Raw genomic sequence first — 23,124 nt, forward strand, 5'->3', positions numbered from 1 at the left:
CATACTCATGTGAGAAAATCCTCCATGCAGCTCTTTTATTTGGGCATTTAGCTTACTCCAAAAAGATAAGCTATGTAATGCTGTCAGTTGTCCGTTGAGAACATCTGCACTGCCACCTACAGACATACCATCAGACGGGTTCTCACAGTAAATCATAGAATATTAGGGCTGGAAGAGACCTCAGGAAGTCATCTAGTCCAACCCCCTGCTCAAAGTAGGACGAACACCAACTAAATGAATTGGAGTGGTCTAGAAGTGCCACACAGCAGCATGGGTACACGTAAGGGAGGGGGATAGAAGGAAATAAATTGACACTGAGGGGGCAGTGCTGTAGTTTAGTAGGCCTCGTCTTCCCCACAGCAAAACTCGAAGTTTCAACAAAAACCCACCCCAGACAGGAAGGAAAGTGGCCCTGATTATTTTAACATGAACTTTTATTTAAGCTTTTATTCTATGCAAATATTAAAAAAACCAAAACAGATCTTAGAAAAGATTTTTTTTCTTTACACAAAAACCAGGACAATGTGGAAATGGCAAGTGGACAGAAGAGGGACACTCTCCTTCCTCAGTACTTTTTCAGTTTGTAGGGCAGGCCCAGTGTAGGCTTGGTACCGGGAAGGGGAGGTGAGTGCCAGACAGCAGAGCTGGTACGTTTGAAATATCGCGGCTTGTTCTTGTAGAAAATGTCCTCCAGTTTAGGGCTTATGATCAGCCCGAAGAGTGTCTCGATATTTGGAGGGTTGTAGTATTGGTATGTAACAGCTTGATTAAGTTGAGCCCCTGGGAAAATAACCACCATGTTACACTAACAGTCTAAGTAGCACCTCAGTACTCCTGTTAAACCTCACTCCCTTGGTACCATGATTACTGCGAGTCAGTGCATGAAAGCCAAGATCTAAGAGCAACCCTCCAGGCTCTATCGCCCTGCAGAAGGGCCCCACAGAGCCAGCTGTGGAAGAGATTTGGGGTGGGCATGGCAGATACTGAATTCTCAGTACTGGATCAAGGTTTTTCCTGGCTTCATATAGAACCTTACATTCCCCCTCATGCAAAGAATATAATTGGTTTCCAAGGCATCTTTCATATTCCAGGTATCTCAAGTACTATGGAAAACCCACCACTGAAAGAAAGGATTGGCTGGCACTGGTGAACTCCCTAGCCTTCTGATTTCAAACAGTGCAAAAGCGCTTCAGCTCTAGGGATGGGCACAAGGGATTCTGAATTAACAGCTGAACAATAGCACCTGCTCAGACTACCACTCCAAGCTAGTACCACACGGCACTGCAATAAGTTGAAGCCTCATGCACTTCTGGCCTAAATTGTGGCTTCCTCTACTTCTAACCCTCCCTGAGAAATCTGGGGTCTTCCAAATTCTCATAGATGACGTTTCAGTGGGTATAACAAAATATGCACGTACCGGTGGCCCAGACTGGGATGGGCTTACGGGGCTGGCTTTCATCATCTGTGGAGTCATCACTGTTCAGATCCAGCCCATAGTTATTTGGATTTACCTTGGGAAATCTGGGTTCTTTTGAGCCTAAAGGGGGCCTCTGATAGGAGTCAGAGACAGGAGATTTCTGAAACCATAAAGAAAAGTTAGATATATAGCCTTAAAAGAAAAACAAAGCAACCAATTACCTTATAATGATACTTCTATGTAGTGGTGCTGATGAGACAGCTTGAGTTTCCAGAAAGAACCCCTGTTGATTTTGATTAGTCTATTAGTTATTTATGACAGAAATATCCCAGGTTCTAGGAGCAGGAGATTTACATTGTGTACTCCAAGAATCACTGGTGCCAACAGCAGGTGGTAGGACAGCAAATATCAGCACCAATAAGTTTAATATATACAGCTTTGCTGCTATCCATACAACACTAGGTTTGAATCACACATTACTGTTCTGCCATGAGTCTCCATGGGCAGGAGAATGAAATAGATACTCTGCCCTGGAGGGAACAAAGGTGAGCCATGGAAGACAGGAACTGGCAATGGTATGACTCTGGCAGTCAATGTCACGTTCATACCTGAACTTCAATCCCACTCCAAAACACCAGATCCAGAGATCATGCCTGTCTGTTTATGGGAAGGCAAAAACAGCCACATGATAATTCAGAAGGAATACACTGCTTAAATAATTTAGGCTGGGATTTTCAATTGATCCCAGCTTCCTTAGATCCCTGTGTAGAAAAAACAGCATTCTTCCCCTGCACACCCTGTAGGGGCTGAGCAGGCTGCTTTGGCAGTGCTTCCAACCCATGCCAACGGAGAGGGTTTGTGGAGGGAGGAATTAAAACTTGAACGTGGATCTCTCGCCTAGTAAGCTACCAGGCTGTGCTGAAGCGTAACATTTTATGCTACAGGACTGTTTATACAACACTGTTTACTCAGTTGATCTGAGTCACATTTGATGTCAGACATTTGCTGTTCTATAATTAACCTAAAAAAAAAAACAAGCTAAGTGTAGAGACTCATCTAAAGCCATGTGTTGCCAATAACATTTTTAAAAAATGAACTGTATACAATCAAAAGATCAAACATCAACAATATCATTCTTGGAACAGCAGGAAGTTGCCCTGTTTTTCACCCTCTAGGTGTTCAGCAGCGGCATCTTTCATACATCAGGAATAGTACGGCTGGAAAGCACAACTAAAGCAGCAACAGCAATACTCAGATTGTAAACTCACTGATGCTGGTGTCTGTGCAGTACGCTACACAGGACTGAGCACCATTAGCTCACAGGACCTCTTCCTTCCATCTCACTCCCTCCTCACAGCTGCAGAGGCAAGGAAGCTACTTAACACAGCCTGCTTGGTGCTCCTGCTGTTCTACAACAACAAAATCTCCTGAAAAGCACACACACCTAAGGGGCTTCATACAACCATAAAGTGCTTCGGGAGTCGGACCTTTTTCAAACCAAGGGAAGGAGTCACTGACTCAGTGTTACATATCTTCCTCACCCAAAGAGGACGTGGGCGTCTTGTATTAGTTGTCAGATACTACACATAGGGGACAAAAGTCAACATTTGAAGAGCCACCCACTTATCCACCTTTGAATTCCTTCTTAAAGTCTCACTCTGCTGTGATGCCTCTCCCGTACCAGATGGAAATGATTTGCAGGCAAGTGCCAAGAAGAGAATTGAATTTTTCTGATACTCTCTGTTCATTGTATAACTTCATTCCCCTCACCCTCTCCATCTGTCCACTTGTCACATCCCATCTGACCCCTGGACTGTAATCTCTCTGGAGCAGGGAGTGTCACTTGTCTGTACAGTGCCTAGTACTGTGGGACCATGACAGGAATTCCTAGCGATAATAAAAGCCATAAGACGACACGAGGTTTTAACATTCTACTCCTGACTACAGGTAAGTGCAACACCTAGTCATTTTTAGAAATAAGCGTAAGGACCCATAAGACAGTCAGTCACTTAGGCCAATTTCAATGCCTAGAGAGTTTGCTAAGAGCAGGAAAAAAATGGCTTTGTTCCAGCATGGCTGAGCAGGGGCAGTGTGTCAAAATGAGACCCACCACCTGCTGCAAGGACATTTCTTATGTGAACCCAATAAAGTTTCCCTCCTTTTTCCAGTGAGCTGTAAAATACAGTCACAGAATACACGACAAGTCAAGTTTCAGATGGTATCAGGCATCAGACAACCAGAAGTTATGGAAGAGGTAGTAGCTGGCCGCTTGAAAAAGCAAAGCTGATCCCATTGTGCCCTAAGTCTAGTTTTTCAGTTTGATTCACCGAACACTTCTAGGCTATAAACACAATGACGTTTTAACTCCAGTGGTGGTAGTTAGAGAGTTCAAAGCAACTGGAGAAACATGGAAGTTTCTCAGCTACCTGGTGTCACTAGAGAGGCTACAATACAGCACAAACTTCCAGGATCCTTCAGGATCTTGCGCCATCATGTGGCCATTTCCCATCACTTGTTTTAAATTCCAAACAAAAGGATTATCTCCATTGTTTCTATGTTGAGCCAAGTTTCTTATGGCTGCTCAGATAAGAGACATCCCTGCTCTCTTTGAAGGAGAATGTCCCATACAAAGAGGAAAGGTTTCCATGGACCCAGGAAATTATAGCCCAATAGACATTGGAACCCCTGTCTTTACTCATGCTCTTGGCTCACTCACCTCCACTGTTATATTCAGCCATTTACTGGGAACAATAGCAACAGATTCTGGTGGCTTGGTTTTATTTTCCTGCAGTTGCTGCCATTCCTGCTCTTCTGGACTCTGTTCCTCCTGTTAACAAGTCCAAGTTACACACAGATCACCCTGCTTTCACTCCCATTGAATCTGACTTGTCCTATATGAGAGGCCCTAGTCTCCCATTCATCATCACCTCCATCAGCAGGATGGGACACTACCCTATGAAGGGGACAGACACTCTCTCCACAGTGGAGGAACAGCAGCAATTCTTTGTTAGATTCCAACGCAGCCTTTTGCTGATTTGGACATTAGGTAGGCCTCAGTGCTACCCTACACGAGGAGAATGCAGCTGGTAAAGCTAAAGGCATGCTCAAGGCCACAGACATAAATAGAATAAAGTCCACTGCATGACACAGAGTCTCAACTCCCTACCTTCTTTTGGTTTTCCTCCTCCTCTGTAACCACTGCCAGCTCCATCTGCAGGTGAAGGGCCTTCCCCTTCTCTTGCTGTTTGTGACTCCTGGCAAATCAAAGCATAACTAAGTGAGTCAGAAAGTGAGTCATTTCCCATCCAGGATGCTCCACTACCAGCCTTCTGCACCCAGAACCCTCCGCTACAGCCCATCGCTCACACCCTTCTCCTAGTACCGACAAGATCTGCTTTGCCTTGCTTGTCGCTCCACCCCCTTCCCTCTTCTCAGGGGTGTGGAAACAGGCTAGCTCTCACCTCTCCTTTGCCTGTTCCACCTGTTGCTGCTCTGCCAGTTTCTTCAGCTCTGCAATCTTTCTCCCTTTGTCCTGCTGTTCACCCTCTCTCCTCTTCTGCAGTAGCTCCTGCTGCTTGCGTTCATCCTCCTCCTGGGAAGGCAAAGCAAGTCCACTTCTTCTATGCTAAACGCGGAGGGTGGGTGAGTTACGGGTCAAGTGCCCTCTCCTAAGCTTAATGCTACCTGCTCTGACCCATCTTCATCACCACCACTAGTTTCTTGGACCTTAGTTGTGCAGCCCTGCCCCCATGGGAGAGGTCAGTAAAAACACCATGCACATCTATGGTGCTATGCAACTCATAATGGTGAGATGCATTAGAACAAACTTGGAGAGTGACCCTACACTGGGAAGGAAAGTAAGTGATAAGGCACCTCAGTCACAAAAGGAGTAGGAAATTGGGGGGAGGAGGAGGGGAGGAGAGGGAGAGAGAGACACAGTGTGTGTGCACGCGCGCCTCTCTCTCTCTGTATGTGTGCGGAGGTAAATTTATTCTGACATACTCATTGGCCTGTTCTCCCACAGCTATTTACTGGTTATTGTTCTGCCCTCTGCCCCATACAGAGCACACTGTGCAGATTTCCCATCATTCTGTTTTTCCCCTGTGAACTCTTCTCCTTACAGATGGTACCTAATCTTGCTCTTACCATCTGCAGCACTTTCTGTTTTCGGGTCTCCACATCCCCAGCCGTCTTAGCTATTTTTTTCTTCATCTTTTCTTCTACCACCTTCTCTTCTCGCACCTGAGAGAATCACACACATCAGGTCTGAACCCTGCCCAGCCTTATATGGGACAGTCTTGACATGTTTATCTACAACAGAAAGAAGAGTCAGGAGCTCTTCAGGAGTGTGAGGCCCATCACATCCCATAGGGGACGATGCCTTTCTCTGGAGCGGAGTGAAAGTCCAAAGCCCCAGTGAAGCGTGTACATATTTTAAAAGGCAGATGGCACCCAGTGCAGCGAGTTCAGCCCCAGTCACAGTTCACAGGAGGAGAAGACCATCACCAGGAATACCTGGAAAGAGTACATGAAACAGCGTTACACAGAATCCAAAATACAGGATGCCATATTGCTACATGACCTTCATCGGAACAAGGGAAAGCCAGCAGGAAGATGGGCTTCTCTTTTGCTTAAGGTACAGTATTCTTGCAGGCAAACTGATGTGCAAAATGAACTGGGGACATGAAGGTGAGAAGACCACAAATGCAAGATTCCTTCACTTTAGCTGAGTGGCCTAGCAATAAGCAAGAACGTGTGGAAAGGAACATGTGGTTGAGAGAAGAATACTGAGGACTGTATGTGGTTCTGGTTGTTAGTGCAGGGGAAAGATGCAGTCCTTTAGTCTTTGCCAATAACCTTGAAGGATGGATCCTGAAAAGATCTGCTTTATGCCCCATCACCCAGAATGGAAACAAGCTCTGTAGTGTGTTGAGTTTTCGTCCTCATTTGGAAGAAGAAAGAAAAGGGGGAGAGGGGTTCAGTGAACGTCAACCTTCTCCCAGAGCTTAAGCCAAACCAACCAAGCTGGATCCCCAGGCTCTTGGGCTGCCCCTAGAACAGTGGTTTTCAAACTTTTTTTCTGGCGACCCAGTTCAAGAAAATTGTTCATGCCTGTGACCCAATGGAGCTGGGGATGAGGGGTTTGGGAGGGGCTCAGGCTGGGGGTGAGAGCTGCGGGGTGGGGCTGGGAATGAGGGGTTCAGGGTGTCGGAGGGGGCTCTGGACTGTGGCAGGGGGTTGAGGTGCAAGAGGGGGTCAGGGCTCTGGGAGGCTCAGGGTTGGGGAGGAGGAGTTTGGGGTGTAGGAGGGGCTCTGGGAGGCTCAGGGCTGTGGCAAGGGGTTTGGGGTGTAGGAGGGGCTCTGGGTTTGGGGGCGGGGTGGCTGAGGCAGGGAATTGGGGCACGGGCTTACCTCAGGCGGCTCCCAGTCAGTGGGGCAGCAGGGGTGCAGATGCGGGCTTCCTGCCTATCCTGGCACCGCGGACCATGCTGCGCCCTGGAAGCGGCCAGCAGCAGGTCCAGCTCCTAGGCGGAGGTGCGCAAGCAGCTCCACGCAGCTCTCACCCGCAGGCACTGCCCCCGCTGCACCATTGGCCAGAAACCGGCCAATGGGAGTGCGGAGCTGGTGCTTGGGGTGGGGGCAAGGCGTGGAGCCCCGTGGCCCCCATGCCTAGGAGTTGGACCTGCTACTGGCTGCTTCCGGGGTGTCAGAACAAGTAGGGACTAGCCTGCCTTAGCCAGGCAGCACTGCTGACAGGACTTTTAAGGGCCCGGTCAGCGGTGCTGACCAGAGCCGCCATGAGCCAATCCCTTCCATGACCCAGTTCTGGGTCGCGACCATGGTTTGAAAACCACTGCCCTAGAACACCAGGTCAACCACACACAGCACATCTCTAACTCAGCAGCACCTACTGATGAAGTGTTGGAGCAGCAGCAATACCCCAGATGCAAACGGTCAGCTCTGGAGCATTCTGCATATTCTCCCTGGTCTCTGCCACATGAGCAGTCTGCAAGAGCGTGCCTCACAGAAGTGGTATAGAGACATCTGTCACACATGCACCTTTCAGCAGAGCTGTGCGTGGTTGTCAGTAGGCTGGAACCAAAGAAAGCAGCTCTTCCACTAGGAACTATTGCATCCAGGTGCAGGGACATTGGCCTTTGCACTGAAGGTGGATTACAGGAGTGGCCCACATGCTTTAGTGCAGTGCAAACAGAGTGACCTCCCTGCTCCAAGTACAGGTCTGTTTGGACCTAATTTTAGGCTTGACCAGGACTGGAACCGAGCTCACCTGATCCAAGCCTGAGAGAGTCGAGTTGTTCTCTGACCTAAGCGCAATACTTCCCATGAACCTAACTCAGCACCCACAGGGCCTGCAATGACTGAGCACACCCACAGCTGCATACTGTGTGCTGTGGAGTGAGTGTGCCAAGGAGCTGCAGTGCCCGTCACTCCGCTGTGCACACACAGCACAGTGAAGTGGTGGCAGCTGGCAGGAGTGGGGCACACAGCTGGCGCCGGGCTGACCCCACAGGCAGGAGGATGAGAGCTGAGCCAACCCAAACCTGAGCACCCCACTCAACCTGGACCCAACACTTGTATTCTGGTTGCAGGGCACAGGGCCTGCTGATGAGACCTTAATCAGAAGAACAAAAAAGACACCGCTACTAGTCCTCAAAGAGCTTAGAGTACCATAGACACTGAAATCCATGACAGGCATAATTAACACTGTTGCATGGACTTGACAGAGCAAAGCCTTTCCCTGTTGAACAGAGAACTACAGATAGAGCAAAAAGAGTCACTTAGGGCCTAATACCGAGTGGCCTCATTACCCACTCATGGCCTCTGGGGTCAGTGTCACGAGCATCAAGGATTTTAGTAACTGCCGATACGTTTATCACACAGTGAGGCAATCCATCGCTACGCCCTACTGGGTTCACTGCCCATTGCCGTGAGAAAACCCAACTGTCCCCAGGGGCTCTGTTTCCAGGTTGGGTCTCCTACCTTCTCGCTCTTCTCCTCAGTTTGAGAGAATTTCTGTTCCATCCGCTTTTTCTTCTCCTCTTCCATCTGCTCCACCCGTTCCCGAGCCTGCAGTGCCTTCCTCAGACGCTCCTCACGTTTCCTGGGGGACGAGGGGGGACAGTTAGCTTTGGCTGCACTGCAGATTTGCCCTGGTTACAGCTATCAGTGCCCCAGCACTGGAACAGCTCGTGCACTGGTGCACACCCCCAATGCAGAGTGTAAGAACCTTTCATTGGCTCAGCCTACCCTTGCTTCAAACTGGGGTAAGCGCCACTGGCCCCAACGGCAGCTGTACACCATTTCCACTAGCTGTTTGCACTAACGTAGCTGTAGCTAGATACCATGGGCAGTAATCAGGGCAAGTCACCAGTGTAGACAAGACCTTGAAGTGATTCAGAGCTGAACCAGAAGAGGAGCAGCTGGAGAAACAGCCACTCACAATTTCATCTCCTCGAGGCGCCGTCTTTTCTCCTCCTCCACTTTCTGTCTTCTTTGTTGCTCTGCCTCCTGCTTCTTCCTCAGGCTCTCCAGCCGCTGGCGCTCCTTCTCCTGGGGTGGGTGGGAAGCTCAGATTACACCCAACTGCTAGGGCTTTTTTCTGCCCCAGGCTACTTGGGCACAGGAAGCCAGAGACAACACACCGGGGAACTGCCGCCTCAGTCAGAGACACATGCACACTCCCTCTGGAATAGGCACATGCGTTAGGAAAGAGAGAGTGCTGTTTTGGCAGCAGTGCTAGTTCAACCACTCCATTTCCTGAAGAAGAAAAGGAGCTCGGAGGGGGAGTGGGACGGGTCCTGTGAGTAAGACACCTCAGGCCCAATATCCTCTGCAGTACCTGTTTCTACTTGGACACAGTCAGGCAAAGACAACATCAGTGACTGTGCTGCTGTATTCACCACAAAACGCTACTAGCCAGTGTCAGTGCTACAAATATGACGATTCCTCTGTTCTTCTGAGAGCCCTGAAGAGGACCCCTTTATGTCCTTTTTAGACACATGGTTTTTAGTCTAGAAGATAGAACGTAAGACCCTTTAAGTCATCTAGTTCATTCCCAGTGGCCAAACCATGATTGTTCCCTACAGTATATTCTCCAGGGCTTTGGCCAGCCTAGTTTGAGTGACACAAGTAGTATCACTTCCACCATATCCCCTGGAGATCATTTTACACACCATGAGATGTCCAATAGCAATCCCCTTCAGAGATTCTCAGTTTGTATTTGCCATGGCTGAGTTTTATCCAGGTACTGTAAGATCCCCTTTGGGCCATTCTGAACAATTCTACTCACTTCCAGGTGTACACACCATCCACATGCTGCCCAGTACATCATTTTGCTCTCAGGTGAGACTCAAAAGAAATATTAGGTCTGCGTGCAGGTTAGTGATGAGGTTAAAGAGCTGCCAGTGCCCATTACAGAGGTAATAAATGTGCCCACTATGAGTCCACAGACCCTGTGATTAAGGAGTCATTACTTACAACAAAATCCCCCTGTTTAGATATAAAAGAGGAGAAACAAGGATTACTGCTTCTGGAACTAGCCAAGCAAACCTAGAACCACAACCTTTGGACTCTAGTCTCATCTTGCCCAGTGGTTAGTTACGATGATCCTACAGCTTTGGTTCTCATTGCACTGCTTGTCTTACAACTGTCCAGCAGCCTGCTGGACAGCAGAGACCCAATTTCAAATTCAAAGAAGTGTCCACTGACCATCCTAGAGTTTGGGCTGAACGTGACAGGGTAGCCAAGATTTCTCTACATGCATAGGAAAGCTTTAAGGAGTTGATGTTCAAGGTCACAATATGTGTTGAGACTTTGATATTAGCTAACTGATAAGGGTAATGGAAGACCAGATTCATTATGATTTTAAGGTGCTCCTATTCCATTAAGGGGTTATAAAAATGCACATTTTCAAACATCTAAAAATTCATCCAAACCTTTGTTTCCCTACATGATCTTCCACTCACCCCAATGCAACAGCTGATGCCGCCACCACTACTCCAGGACCAACCTATACTCCTGGGGGAAGTCTGTGCCACTGTGCAATGTAGAATTTTGCAGAAATTAATGTTGGGCACGCAGAATTTCCTTCCCCTCCACACAGAAGTCGGCTACAGAGATGTTGGCCACCACTAGGGGCTGCTGGACCAGCTTGCAAAAAGAAAACAAGGCCAGGGGCTGAAGTGAGTGATTTGGAGGGTTCCCAGTAACTGCAGTTCCTAGTACACCCTGTAGGAAGGAGGTCGCAGCACACAGGAATCTCTGTGCAAGCCTGTGACCCAGCATCAGGCTGTTTCTCCCTCTGGATCCCTGTGCTCTAGGAGGGCAGGGTCTGTGAGTGTGTCAGCTGGGAGGGGGGGGCATGGCTGGGCTCTGCGGGAGGTAGGGAGTGAGGGTGTCTGGCCCCCAGCTGGGCTCTGTGGGGGAGGGGGCAGAGAAACAGGAACTGGGTTGTCGTAAGGGGTTGTTTAACGCTCTATCCCTAGTGGAATATGTGTGTGTATTGTTAGAGACATACTTGCTGACAGGTAATTTTGAAATAAATTGCCAAAATTGAAACTGGCATGATTATATCGTGTTATTTTGACAAATAAAATGTGCAGAATTTTAAAATACCGTGAACAGATTTTAAATTTTTTGGCGCAGAATTCCCGCAGGAGTACAGGCAGCCATAAAGACAACTGCTACAGGGGAAACTATCCAAACCCAGTACTTAGCATGGAAGAGATTGTCAAAAGGATTTTCAGTGGGTTAAGCTAAAAACTACAGGCAGTCAATTTCATGCTGATGAAAGATACCAGCATGGCAGTACACTCCTGTACATCCCTTACCCTGACACGGCCTATGCTGTACTCTTGCTGGGGACAGAGGACTTTGCTCTCCCATAACACCAGTGCATCTCACTCTGGAGGGAGCATCTCCAGACATCAAAGGGGAAAATAATCTCCATGGCCCATTTAGTTTTTAGCCTCTCTGCCAAGACTACCGAGAGGAGAGAGTTTGGGTGCTGGATCTGACATTCAGTCAGCATATTAGAATGGGAAGAGTTGTGATTTAAGTTTGTTCCTTGGTACCGTTCCTCATTTGGAATCTTGAATCGCTTGTGATGCAGATTTGCAGTGCGTATTTCAAAGTGGACAACCCTGCCCCACACATTTGCTCTTCCCTTCTCACCCTCAGGGAAAAGGCATCGTCTCTACCTTGGAATCAGGTCGGGTAGGAGTGTTGCGTTTTATAAGGTTTTTCATGACACTACTGTGCCCCGCAGACCCTGGGGTCACGAGCAGCTGGTTCTTCTGCACCGTCTGCAAAAAGTGTTTGAATGGACGCACGACCTACGAGGAGAGCAGAGGGCATCAGAAGGGGATCCAGAATAGGGAGAGTGATGTGGGGCCATGGAATCTACTTACCTTGCTGGCTGGGCTGGGCGAGGCTAGAGTCTTGCTGGCAGGAGAAGAAGTGGTCTTATCATATGAAGGAGAGAGGTCACAGTCTTCTAGCTGCTGCCCATTACACAGCTCATCCACTGCTTGCTTATAACTCTGTCTCCTGAAAGAATAAAGGGTGGGTTATAGTGATGCAGCACAGGAAACATCATTCCTGGCCTCCACTTCAGCCTTTAATTAATTTTATACAACCCCCCCTGCCTACTCAGCACCATCAAGTGATCTGTGACGCCTATGTGAACACACCACATATTCAGAACACACAGCCATGAAGATGCTAGAAACAGGGGATGGGAATAGGTGCGAAGGATGGAGGATTACTAGACTTACAAAACAATGGTTGAGATAGCCTATCTCACTAAGCAACCACAATGTTGTTCTCCAGCCCCAGCTTCAGGAAGTGATAGATGTGAGTTTCTGATAGATGCCAGATTGTCACAGCCAGCATCAGTAACGCAAGGTGGGCCAGGGCATGCGGCATAGTCGAAAATGTGTTGTGTACTGTCCATACCCAGCACCACGTGAAAGGTTTAGTTTGCTTTGAAGAGTTTTTGTACATTAGCTTATTTGTAGTGCCAGAATTTGTTGCCACTTTTCCCAGGTACCCCAACTACAGGAGATGCTGTAGATTTCACAAGATCAAACAGAGCCTGAATAGGGGGATAAGAGGTTGAAAAAGGACAGAACTGAGAGCAATAACTGCATTTAAATTGGCTTTAATGGATCTTTTACTATCATTCTCTTGTGTATGTAGGAGAATCAGCAGCTGGGGAAGTGAAGGAAAGAGCCAAGCCCTTACATATTTTAGGCACTTAAGAGAAGAGTCTGTTCAAACTATTCTATGAAGTTGCTGCGCAGCCATCTTTAGTCACCCCACTCCTCCCCTCCAAGCAGCACTTAGAGACTTACAAACACAGTTCCTTACTACGTCCCTGGGGGGAAGAGGGTACTATTCCCATCCCCAAAATGGAAAGCAGATATAAGTGACTTGCACAGAGTTGTACCTAGGTTCCAGTCCCATCTGTGCCTAGTTCACTAGGCCATGCAGCCTTTCAAGGGACCCTATTTTGTATTAAACTGATGAAAATCTATTACCCAAAAATGTTGGCACATTATGTGGATTTGAAACCCTCTTTGGCCAACCATACCAAAGCTTTCAACCAAGGTACTTGATAGATAAAAACTTAGTCATTCTAGATCACTAGTCTATTTCTTTTCTCTCCCCCAGCCTGAGGCCAAGGAGGAACATACCGGATACTCGAGGGCTGTTCTAGTGGCTTTGCATTCTGGGGCTGCTCCCTTCTCCCTCTGCTCTGAGAAGTGCTACTCTTTTTCAAATGGCTCTCTGTGAAGAATACTACAGTTAGTTCCACATGAAAAGTTTCCTACAGCAGAGGTCCGATGCCAGAGGTTCTTGTCTTCATGGCTCCCAAGACAAGCCTCATAAGCATACTGCAGAACACAACTGCTAAGAGCTGTGCCAATCAGAAACCTTATACTGAGATAAAACAGGAGCACACGAGCTATTTTAAACACAGGTTTTGTATGTGTGCATTAACCAACATCAAAGAATAGTATTAGAGTATGCACCTTGTATGATCACACATCCCTCTGTGTGGAGACCCTTGATGAGACAGATAGCATGCTAATCCATTAAAGGATTTTGGACACTCCACCCCCACCCCAATAAAATGCTCTAACAGGATCCTCCAACCAATGCCTCTTATGGGATTACACATTTCCTACAGTAAAAGCTGATCCCATCTCACAGTTCCTCATTTTGCAGCCCCTCCCATCTCACTCTGCCTCAATCTCATCTTGTTCCGCCTGAGTTTGTTTCATGTATCACAAGATAGTGTTACTAGTCCAAACACTAATTACTTTTGCTCTTTAACAATAGACACTGAACTAAACTGAAGCTTGAAGATATTTTCCTCTACAGTTCCCCACCCATTAGTTGCTCAGACTGAAGTTGTTTGTACAGACTCTGTCCAATTGCTCATTTATATTTTGCACATTTATGAAAACCCTCTGCTGAATGATCTAGCACAGGACAAATCTTACTCCCCTCTGGAGACAGCAAAGAGCCCTTGCAGGATAAGTTTGGTCAGTAGGTGGCAAAGATGCAAGACAGACTATCGGATCTTTCATAAACCCCCAAGGGACCTCCACAGTCCCATGCTTCCTTGCTGTTCCACCAACACAGTTTTAGCAATATTTACCTTTACAATTTCCTGCCTGCTGCTCTGCCCCATTTGGTGGTTCAGCCTGAGCTGAAAGTTCTGCAACAGGGCTGCCTTCACTTGGAATAATGAAGGTTTTCTGCAGGTGTTTTGGAGCCTGTGGGAGAAGGAAGCAGACTTTAGCAAGACTCCCCCCCCACAGAAACAGGGCTTCAACAAGCATTGTGTGTCCTGGGAAGGGAGAAAAGGAGGATTGCAAAGCCAGTGACTCTGGATGCACTCTTCACTGGTTGCAGCCCTGCTGCTAACAAGCCAGGAACTGCTCTTTTCCTCTTTGTAATGGCAGGAGGGCAGACCCACAGAGTGCTGTTCTGGCTACTAGGGACACAGGATGCCTGCTCATGGAGCAAAGGCACAGCAGGGTGGGAGTGTTACAGATACCACCCCCAAAAAGCAGAAGTGTCAGATTTGTCCTTCTTCCACTGGGACTTTAAGGTCAAGATTTTTAGACTGACTAGCAAGTTTGGGTGAAACAGCTTTGAGAGGTCTGATTTTCAGAGTTGGTGCTCAGCAATTTCGGGGTGGGGGAGAAAATCCCTTCAAGAGTTTCTAGTTGGACACCCACAAACTGAGGCATCCAAGATCACTAGTCACTTTTGAAAATCTTGGCCAAGCACCTTTAAAAGTCAGTTTTAAACAGCCCTAGATTGAGGCTGCCAGCCAGCTAGTGAGGGAGGCAACATCCTCCCTGCACCAGAAGGATTAGAAAAGGCACAAGCTCCATAGGCATTAGCACCTCTCCTTATAAACAAGGCACTGCACCATAACACTCAAGCCACACAGCTCCCCTGCATAGACATGTGTGAGAAGTGAGGAAAGCAAGTGATTCAATCAGAAGCCTACACAATCTGGGTGCATAGGTCTTCAGAAGGGTCTGTCAAAGCTCAATGGAAGCAAGTTGTAAAACAATGCTGACTTGTGAAATGAAATTATAAAATGTTCTGATACAAAACCCTAATTTTACTCATTTGTATTATGATAGCACATAGAGATTCCAACGGAGACGAGGGCCCAGTTATGTTAGGTGCTGTACAAAACAGTAGAGCTCTAAGGAGCTGACATTGTAAACAGACACAGAAGAGTGAGTAAAAGCGATACAACATAAAAGCAGAAGATTGGAAACCAAGACATGGAGGGTAAGGGACAGATTTTTAAATACAAATATTGTTAAAGATCTGTCCCTAAGTGACTCACCCAAGGTAATACAGGAAGTCTTGTATTTGAAGCCACGTCTCTGACATCATAGTCTAGTGCCATAATATACCAAAACCCAAGTTGAGGGGTCTTTACTTCCTCAGAAATTTTGACTCAGACAGTTGAGACAGAACAATCCCACAGACATATTCTCCAGTTTCAGTGACAGTGATTCTATCAGCTCAGCAGAGAGATCTAGACTCAGGAGCTGGTAGCTAAGAAGCAGTACAGTTAACTGACTGCATTTGTCCTAGGAGAGCCTGACCTGGGCCTTACCTTGTCACATTCAGCATTTGGTTCCAGTTCAGGCCTGAAGAGAGAGAGGTGTTTTGACAAGTTATCTGCTCTCACAGAGGAAGTAAGGAAATTATGGTTTTTATTCTTGTGGTGCCTCAGTCAGAGGCTTCTAGGCACCTTGGAAGAGCACATTACTGGTGACCAAGACCACAGTCTGACTGTCTGCTTCAGTATATTAATTTTATCTAAGTGTAATGGGGACAAGATATTCATTCTGATCAATGGAGGAACTGTTCGCACATGCTTGAGTCAAGACTCATACACTGAACTCCACAATCTTCAGGCAGAGAGTGAATTTACTTTAGCATGAGACCCACAAACATAACCCTGTTTGAACGGGCCAGTTGGGGATGGCACAGTAAGTTGCTGAGCTATATGCTAGTGAGTTTATGCCCCTTGTAAAAGGTCTTAGCATTGCTCAGGTCAATAGGTAGGATATGCCAGAGCCCTGGGGCACAGACAGATGAGCCTGCCCTACCCTGCAAGTCTTGGAGACCACAAACTGCACACCTCTCCAATCTGGTGATGGGGGTGGAAAGGGAAATTAGTTTACAGGGGTCAGGAAGTTAGTAAGATACATGGGACACAGCAAACCGGAAATATTCACAGACAGAGCCTAAGAGAACAGTTTCTCAGTTAAGCTGGCCAATATCTTGCAGTGCACTGTCATTCTGCACAAGCTGAAAACAACCGTTCAGCCTTTTTAGGTAGCTCAGTATAGATATTGGAGAGGAAGAACAGATCATACCCGTCTTGCTGTCGGAGAGGCTTGCAAAATGGTCAGAGTCTGACGAAGGGCCAGAAATACGTGACATGAAGAGTTTAACTACCAACCTCAAGCACAGGTGAAGGTTACAGAACAAAGTATTCATTTAGTGGCTAGGCATAGGAACGACCTGTACAGTTTCCTGCAAGATTTTCCATAGCTTCTGCCTATTTGACAGAGCAGCCTCACCTGAAATTGCTGGTTGCATCTTCATCCACAAATACCTCCAGGAAGCTGTGGCCTGGAAGGAAAAGGATAAAGCAAGACACTAGCTAGCTTGATGCTCTTAATCGGATGCATCCTATAAGCAGCTACTCCTGTGCAATACAGGCCCTCTCTCCAAGGGACATATTGCATTCCCACCCATAGATTTCCATATGAGCTCAAAGCACCCTTGCTTGACTTTCTACAGCTAGAAGTTGCTACATAGTGCAATGAACTTGAGAAGCACCATAATGGCCCAAAAACCATTTCAGTACCTCCCAAGCTTCCTTCCATATCAGCTGGAGTAACTCTGGAAATACAGAAAGATGTACTCAAGTCTGTATTATACAGAGGTCACTAGTAATTCCGTAGTTGAAGCTGTGGAGAATTTCAGTTAGAAAAGGGTTTAACTCCTCGTTAGGGAAGAAAGCAAGTGTGTTTTGTATTTCTGGTAACTGCCCCCAAAGAATAAGTGTGCAAATTCAATATTCTGCAGCATTAACAAGGAACTTCAGTAGGTTAGGACTCGGCAACTACTATCTGAAGTTTCAGGACTTATGTTTCTCTTGCCATCAATTTACACACGGCTTTAACTTCAATTGGCTCTCCACAGCGTCTCATGCATAGGTTAGGTTTCCTTTTTTTAGTTACAGTTTTTACTATTACTGTATGACAACAGCGTGCCATGGCATTTAATTTTGTTTGCCTAAAATCCATGTGCTTCAGCACTTAACTGATGCAGCTGGAAAGCCACTTTGCTTCTACAAGCAAGAGAGTTTAAGGAACTGAATATCAGCAGACACTTTCAAAGCCCAGAGGCTGTGCAGGAGAGGGGTGGTCTGGAGTTTGAGCTGGAGAGACAAGAGGACTGTTAGGCCTTGAAGCTTTAAGACACTGTAAGGTGAGCTTTAAAAATTTCAGTTGTACCACCCCTGCACAAGCAGCATTGCAGGTGGCTCCGAGCCCCTCTAAGTCAAACAACACACTGATGGACAGACAGAGCAGTGAGGCTTTGAATAAAAGGACACAGTGAATTGCTTTTCAGAATTCACAAACTTACAGCTCACATGGCTGGAGGCTGAAGAGGACTCCCGAGCTGCCTTCTTCTTAGAGATAGCCCTGCTGATAGATTTCCGGATCATGCTCTCTCTTTTGCTGGCCAGGGAATACTTCTCTGCTAGCGAGGTCCTGCGGTGCTTATGGGACTTACCCCTCTGACTTCTGCGTGTAGAGGGACGGCTCGATTTGGAGCTTGTTGAGGTCCCTGTGCTGTCCTTTAAGTCCTGGAAAAGCTCCTTTTCTGGCCCCTGAGCAGAAACAACATTCTCATCTCCAGGCTCCCCATTTACAGGAGCTTTTGGCGTGGACGTATTTGCTATTCTAAAGTTGGGATCACCCCGGTCTTCTCCTGTCCCCTTTGCCACAGGAGTGTCAGGGATCACCAGTGCCGAGGGTGCAGACACAGGCTGAAGTTCAGTAACCTTAGGCTTCTTGGGAGCTTGGTCATCTATACTCAGGGAGATGACCTCCAAGGCCTGGTCGATTATTTCAGGCCTATTCCCCTTCAAATACAAGTCAGCACCACTGCGGTTATCGACACTGATTTCCGTTAAGGGAACCCGCCCTTCTGCTAACAAGATCATTGGTTTCTCAGCCACTGCCTCCAATGAAGCAGGAAACTCTGTTTCAACCTTGGAGTGGAATCGTTTTGTTGAAAAAGAAGCATCGACTCCCTGTTGAACATCACTGGGTTTTTCCAGTCCCTCTTTGCTTCGGAGCCTTTGGGAAACTTGCTTAGAGGATGCTGGCTTGAGGCTGCTTCTCCTTCTCGATAACCTTAAAACAAAGACATATTTTTAAGTCAAATGAGGCAGGGTTTTTCTCTCCAGCCATTTCAGAACCTAAAACTGACATCACCGATTGTAGACACGACTCTCAGTATTTTTTACATGCAACTATGCTTATTTTCCAGGTACAACTATTTTTAATGAGATTAAGTTAATAAAACACTGCACCGGAACTCAGGAGACCTGGATTCTATTCCCTGTTCTGCCTGCTGGGCAACGCTGGCTAGGCCTTCCTTTGGCTCACCCCATATCTGTAAAATTGGTATAATGATACTTATCACTTTTGTAAAGCACTTTAAGATCTACTTATCATAAGAGCTAAATAGTACTACTATCAAAGTGTTTAGAAAGATATTATAGGCTGAAGACCCCCAGTTATAAAAACTACCATTCCATTTAAAACCTCATTGTCTTTTCCTGGATCATTCTCTCACTCTTTACTAGGGATACTAACATGCAGATAGGATCTCAATCCTCAGGAGTCCCAGTTGGGGACACCATGAAACATGGGGCGGCCTGCTAGAAAGGAGCAAAGCGGATAGGCTCCAAAGAATTAAATGTGTAGCACTTGGACAGGAAAGGGGAACATAAAATGATGTAGCAGTATCTGAAAGGGCAATGCTGTGTATGTGGGAGGAATAAGTACAAATAGGATGAAGTTGCCTAAAGAATTTTTACCCGCATCATCAAAAAGCTTTTCCTGCAGAATGAGGTCCGTCTCCAGCATAACGGCTTAAATTAATCACAACTGACTCAATGTACAAAACAAGCAGTGAGAGCAAGTGAACTTCTGAAATGAGATCTTGATTGCACACAGCAGTGTCCTTGTGTAACTTGAGAGAAACAAAAAACCCCAGCATCATGTGATCAGATCTTTTTCTATATGGAAAGACTCAGAGTTCAGGGATAACTTCCTCATGTACCTTGAGATTTCCCTAAGTGGGAGGGAGTGTTTAAAGAGTGACAAATTGACCATTCCAGAGAGAGAGGCCTAATTTTGAGAAGGTGGGTTTACAGCACTTCCGAGAAACAGAACCCTTTAAGGGGTCTTAAGTTGGGCACCAAAGAAAATCAAGTCAGTTTTGAAAATCTTGGCCTAGGTGACTAAGCACAGGGAAGTGTGAATTTCTTTAAGACACCACTCTTTTTTGGAGGGTGGGAGAGTACTAACAATGTAATTAAGCAGCTAGCTTCTATCTGGACATTTATGATTCCTCCCTGCTCTAGGCTCTGGACATGTTCTCCTCCCTTCCCATTCTTTACCATCCAGTTTCAGCCTCATATTTAGTTCAAATCTCTCCTCCCTTCCTCCCCCCATGGGTTTATGGTTACTGAAACAATACTGAGCACAAGGTATCCTATGCTTGCAGCAGTTCAGCTACATACAATGCAGACAGCTCATCAGGTGTAGGCAGTTTTTCCTACTGTACACAGATCATTAAAAACATGTACCCCTCAAATGTCAGGTATCAGATAGCACACCTGTCCTAGATGGATTAAACCAGGGGTGGCCAACCTGTGGCTCCAGAGCAACATGCGGCTCTTCAGAAGTTAATATGCGGCTCCTTGTATAGGCACTGATTCCGGGGCTAGAGCTACAGGTGCCAACTTTCCAATGTGCCAGGGGGTGCTCACTGCTCAATCTCTGGCTCTGCTATAGGCCCTGCCCCCACTCCACCCCCTCCCCTAAGCCTGCAGTGCCCTCGCTCCTCGCCCTCCCCCCCAGAGCCTCCTGCACACCACGAAACAGCTGAACAGAAGGTGCAGGGAGGGAGGGGCAGGCGCTGATCAGCAGGGCTGCCAGTTGCGGGGAGAGCTCATTGGGGGCTGCTTACATATTACTGTGGCTCTTTGGCAATGTAAATTGGTAAATTCTGGCTCTTTCTCAGGCTCAGGTTGGCCACCCCTGGATTAAACTTTGTGAGCTTTATAGAAGTGGATTGGAAGGATAGATCTGAATGGAAATGATGGGTACTTTGCAAATGAGGTATAGGAGAGGTTCCAGGCCTAAGGAGTGATAGAGAAAAGAGTCTATAGAGAATTTAGAGGGCACAGCAAGGCTGGAGCAGGCAGCCAGCAAACATCCTACTTATAACCCACAAATTTAGTTTTTGCATCAGAAAGCAAGATGAAAATGGGTGCTGGGCCATAAAGAGAGAGGGTTTGACAAATATTTGAGGTACTAAGATTTCTTGACTCTGAGGTTTTGTTTTCCTATTTTCAAGTGTTTTTTCCCTCTGTAGTGTGTGTGTTTTTCCCCCCACAGAGCAAACAACAACAGAAACTGACAAATGATACAAGGATAACCCTGAAACTGACTATATACAAAGGCTGTCAAATACACAAAGTAAACAAACTGATAAAGCCTTAGGGTAAAAAAGACTAATAGAAATTGACACATTAAGTTGATAGTGTACCCTTAGTTTAACAATATTTAGGAGAGAAGAGACGTTGGCTTTCTCCACAGTTTTCTTCTTAGGAAATATTTTTCATCTTGAAGGACAGGTGTATAAAACCCCTCTTCCTATATTTTTTTGGAATCACACCCTAATTAAAAATTACATTTAAAAAGCCAAACATAATCAGCTATGTTAGACACTTAGCTTATAAAAGTGGATCCTAGAAATCCACTTTAAATTTAAATCCATGCCCTTTGAATACTTCTTGCATTTCTCTCACCTTGGGCAATTAAAATAGAAAAGTCAGTTTCATTTTTAATTTATAGCTTCTAAAAATTTCACTTTCAAGTTATCATGCATTAACACAAAGGATTAGATTGCAAACAGTTGAAATAATGTATTTTTAAAAAGCATTCATTGGGATAAAAAGACCGAGGAATATTTCCATTTGTCTTACGTTACTGTATAAGCTCGTGGTTTACAAAATTGAGATTTTGAACTAACTTTGAACTTTGGCAGAGTCACATTAAGTATACTAATAATGTTTAAGTTAGCACATGTATTTAATTATCGATACAGGTGTGTATATATTTTATTTTAATGGGTAGTTTACTTTTGCCTCTGGCTTGTTTGGTTCTGTAATCTGTTGGCACAGGAGCTCCAAGGCAACCACCTACCTTTTTCTGGTCAGTTCATTGTTCTCATCCTTAAGAGATAACGAGCGCTTCTTCCTACGGTATTTCTTCTGTGATGGTGTTTTGGGCATCAGCTCAGGTTCAGCGCTTAAGTTGCTGTTAAAAAAACAGAACACAAGAGAAGGAATTTATTTCCTTGCCTGAACACCATGCTGTTCAACCCTTAGCAGCAGCATATTGTTCATTACAGTGGGAACAAGGCCAAGAGATGCCAAAAGTCCAAGATACCTAGGGAGGTGATGCAAACACCATCCTTAAAGGTTTTTAAGGCCCGGCTTGACAAAGCCCTGGGTGGGATTATTCAGTTGGTGTTGGTCCTGCTTTGAGCAGGGGGTTGGACTAGATGACCTCCGGAGGTCTCTTCCAACCCTAAACTTCTATGATTCTATGAAGTCTTTCTGATCAGCAGATTAGGGACATTCTAGCAAGACCACAGACACTGAACACAACAGGCTAAAACAAAGTGCCCAGCATACAGATAAGGTAAATCACTAGTAAGCAGAGGCAAAAAAAATGTTATAGTAGCAACTGGAAAAGCCAGGCTCCCCAGTGGCCTTTAGTTTGAAATCTCACTGAGACTGGCATTAAAACCAGTCCCTGAGGACTCTCAATTGCAATGGTTAGAAGTTCCCACTGGCTAATCCTATAAAACAGTAGGAGAAAAAAATCATCAAGCAAAGGCTGCTTTTCACAGGGGCACATTTGCACAGCGGGGCTCAGGACTCACGGGACGCACTGTCGCACACATCAGAAGGATCCCGAGTACTGACAGCTGAGAGAGAAGGAACAGCCTGTGGATGAGCCCATCAGAGACAACTCCGCCCTTCTGCCACCCTGATGGTCCTACCTATCGAACATCTTCATGGCCTCCTCCTCAATTTCCCGCAGCCATACCAAGTGCTTGTGCTCAACATTGCACAAGAACTCGGACAGTTTCTGACAGCAAACCTCCAGCAGGTGAGTGGGACCCTCCGCCATGGCTCTGCCTGAAACACAAGGGGGGCGGAGGGGGGGGGGGAGCGGGTGTTCATTAGCACCTGCCTGCAGCACCGTTCACCTGGGACACCAAAGCCACTCGCACTTCCCCCCAGCTGCTCCCCACAGGGCGGGGCAATGACACATTGCCTCAGACCACACCGGGGGCAGAGGGCGCCCGCCTCCCTGCCCGGCCCTGGGGCACAGGGCTTGGCCCAGGCTGTCAGGGATCCCCGGCCCTCACGCGGGGGGGAGGGGGAAGGGAAACAGGACCCAGCAGCTCCATCTCCCTGCTCAAAAAGAGAAGAAAAAGGACCCAGGCATCCTGCCTAGCCCCGCCTCCCTCAGTCGCGGGGGTGCAGAGCCCCAGCAGCACAGCGCGCGCGCAGGCAGGGGAAAGGCCGCCCCGTGCAGGTAGCTCCCCTCCCCCCGTCCAGGTACCAACCGTCCCCCAGCCCGGGCTCTTCTCCGCAGCAGCAGCAGCTAGTGCATCCCCCGCAGAGAAGACCTCCAGACCACAGAGAGGACAGCTAGAGCGGCCTCCCTAGGGCTTTGAAGGAAACACGTTCCGCCTCAGACACCACACAACCCTCCACATGTGTCAAGCGATTCCTTCATTAA

At 46.9% G+C, this 23,124-nt stretch overlaps 1 protein-coding gene across 1 annotated transcript; it reads right to left on the reverse strand.

Annotated features, from left to right (window-relative positions):
* Positions 1–416: 416 nt before the first annotated feature.
* LOC144265508 (inner centromere protein-like) lies at positions 417–23,081 on the reverse strand. The gene is made up of 18 exons (XM_077818150.1): positions 22,949–23,081; positions 22,376–22,514; positions 21,511–21,624; positions 17,648–18,423; positions 16,573–16,624; positions 15,597–15,630; positions 14,106–14,223; positions 13,135–13,228; positions 11,848–11,986; positions 11,638–11,772; positions 8,880–8,989; positions 8,420–8,540; positions 5,564–5,659; positions 4,879–5,009; positions 4,584–4,671; positions 4,134–4,244; positions 1,418–1,577; positions 417–780 (listed from the first exon to the last, which is right to left on the reverse strand). Exons 2-18 carry the CDS (start codon positions 22,504–22,506, stop codon positions 566–568), a joined length of 2,625 nt encoding a protein of 874 aa, XP_077674276.1. The 5' UTR covers positions 22,507–22,514; positions 22,949–23,081; the 3' UTR covers positions 417–565.
* Positions 23,082–23,124: the final 43 nt, after the last annotated feature.

This window comes from Eretmochelys imbricata, chromosome 6, assembly GCF_965152235.1.
Source record: "Eretmochelys imbricata isolate rEreImb1 chromosome 6, rEreImb1.hap1, whole genome shotgun sequence".
NCBI classification, from domain to species: domain Eukaryota; kingdom Metazoa; phylum Chordata; order Testudines; family Cheloniidae; genus Eretmochelys; species Eretmochelys imbricata.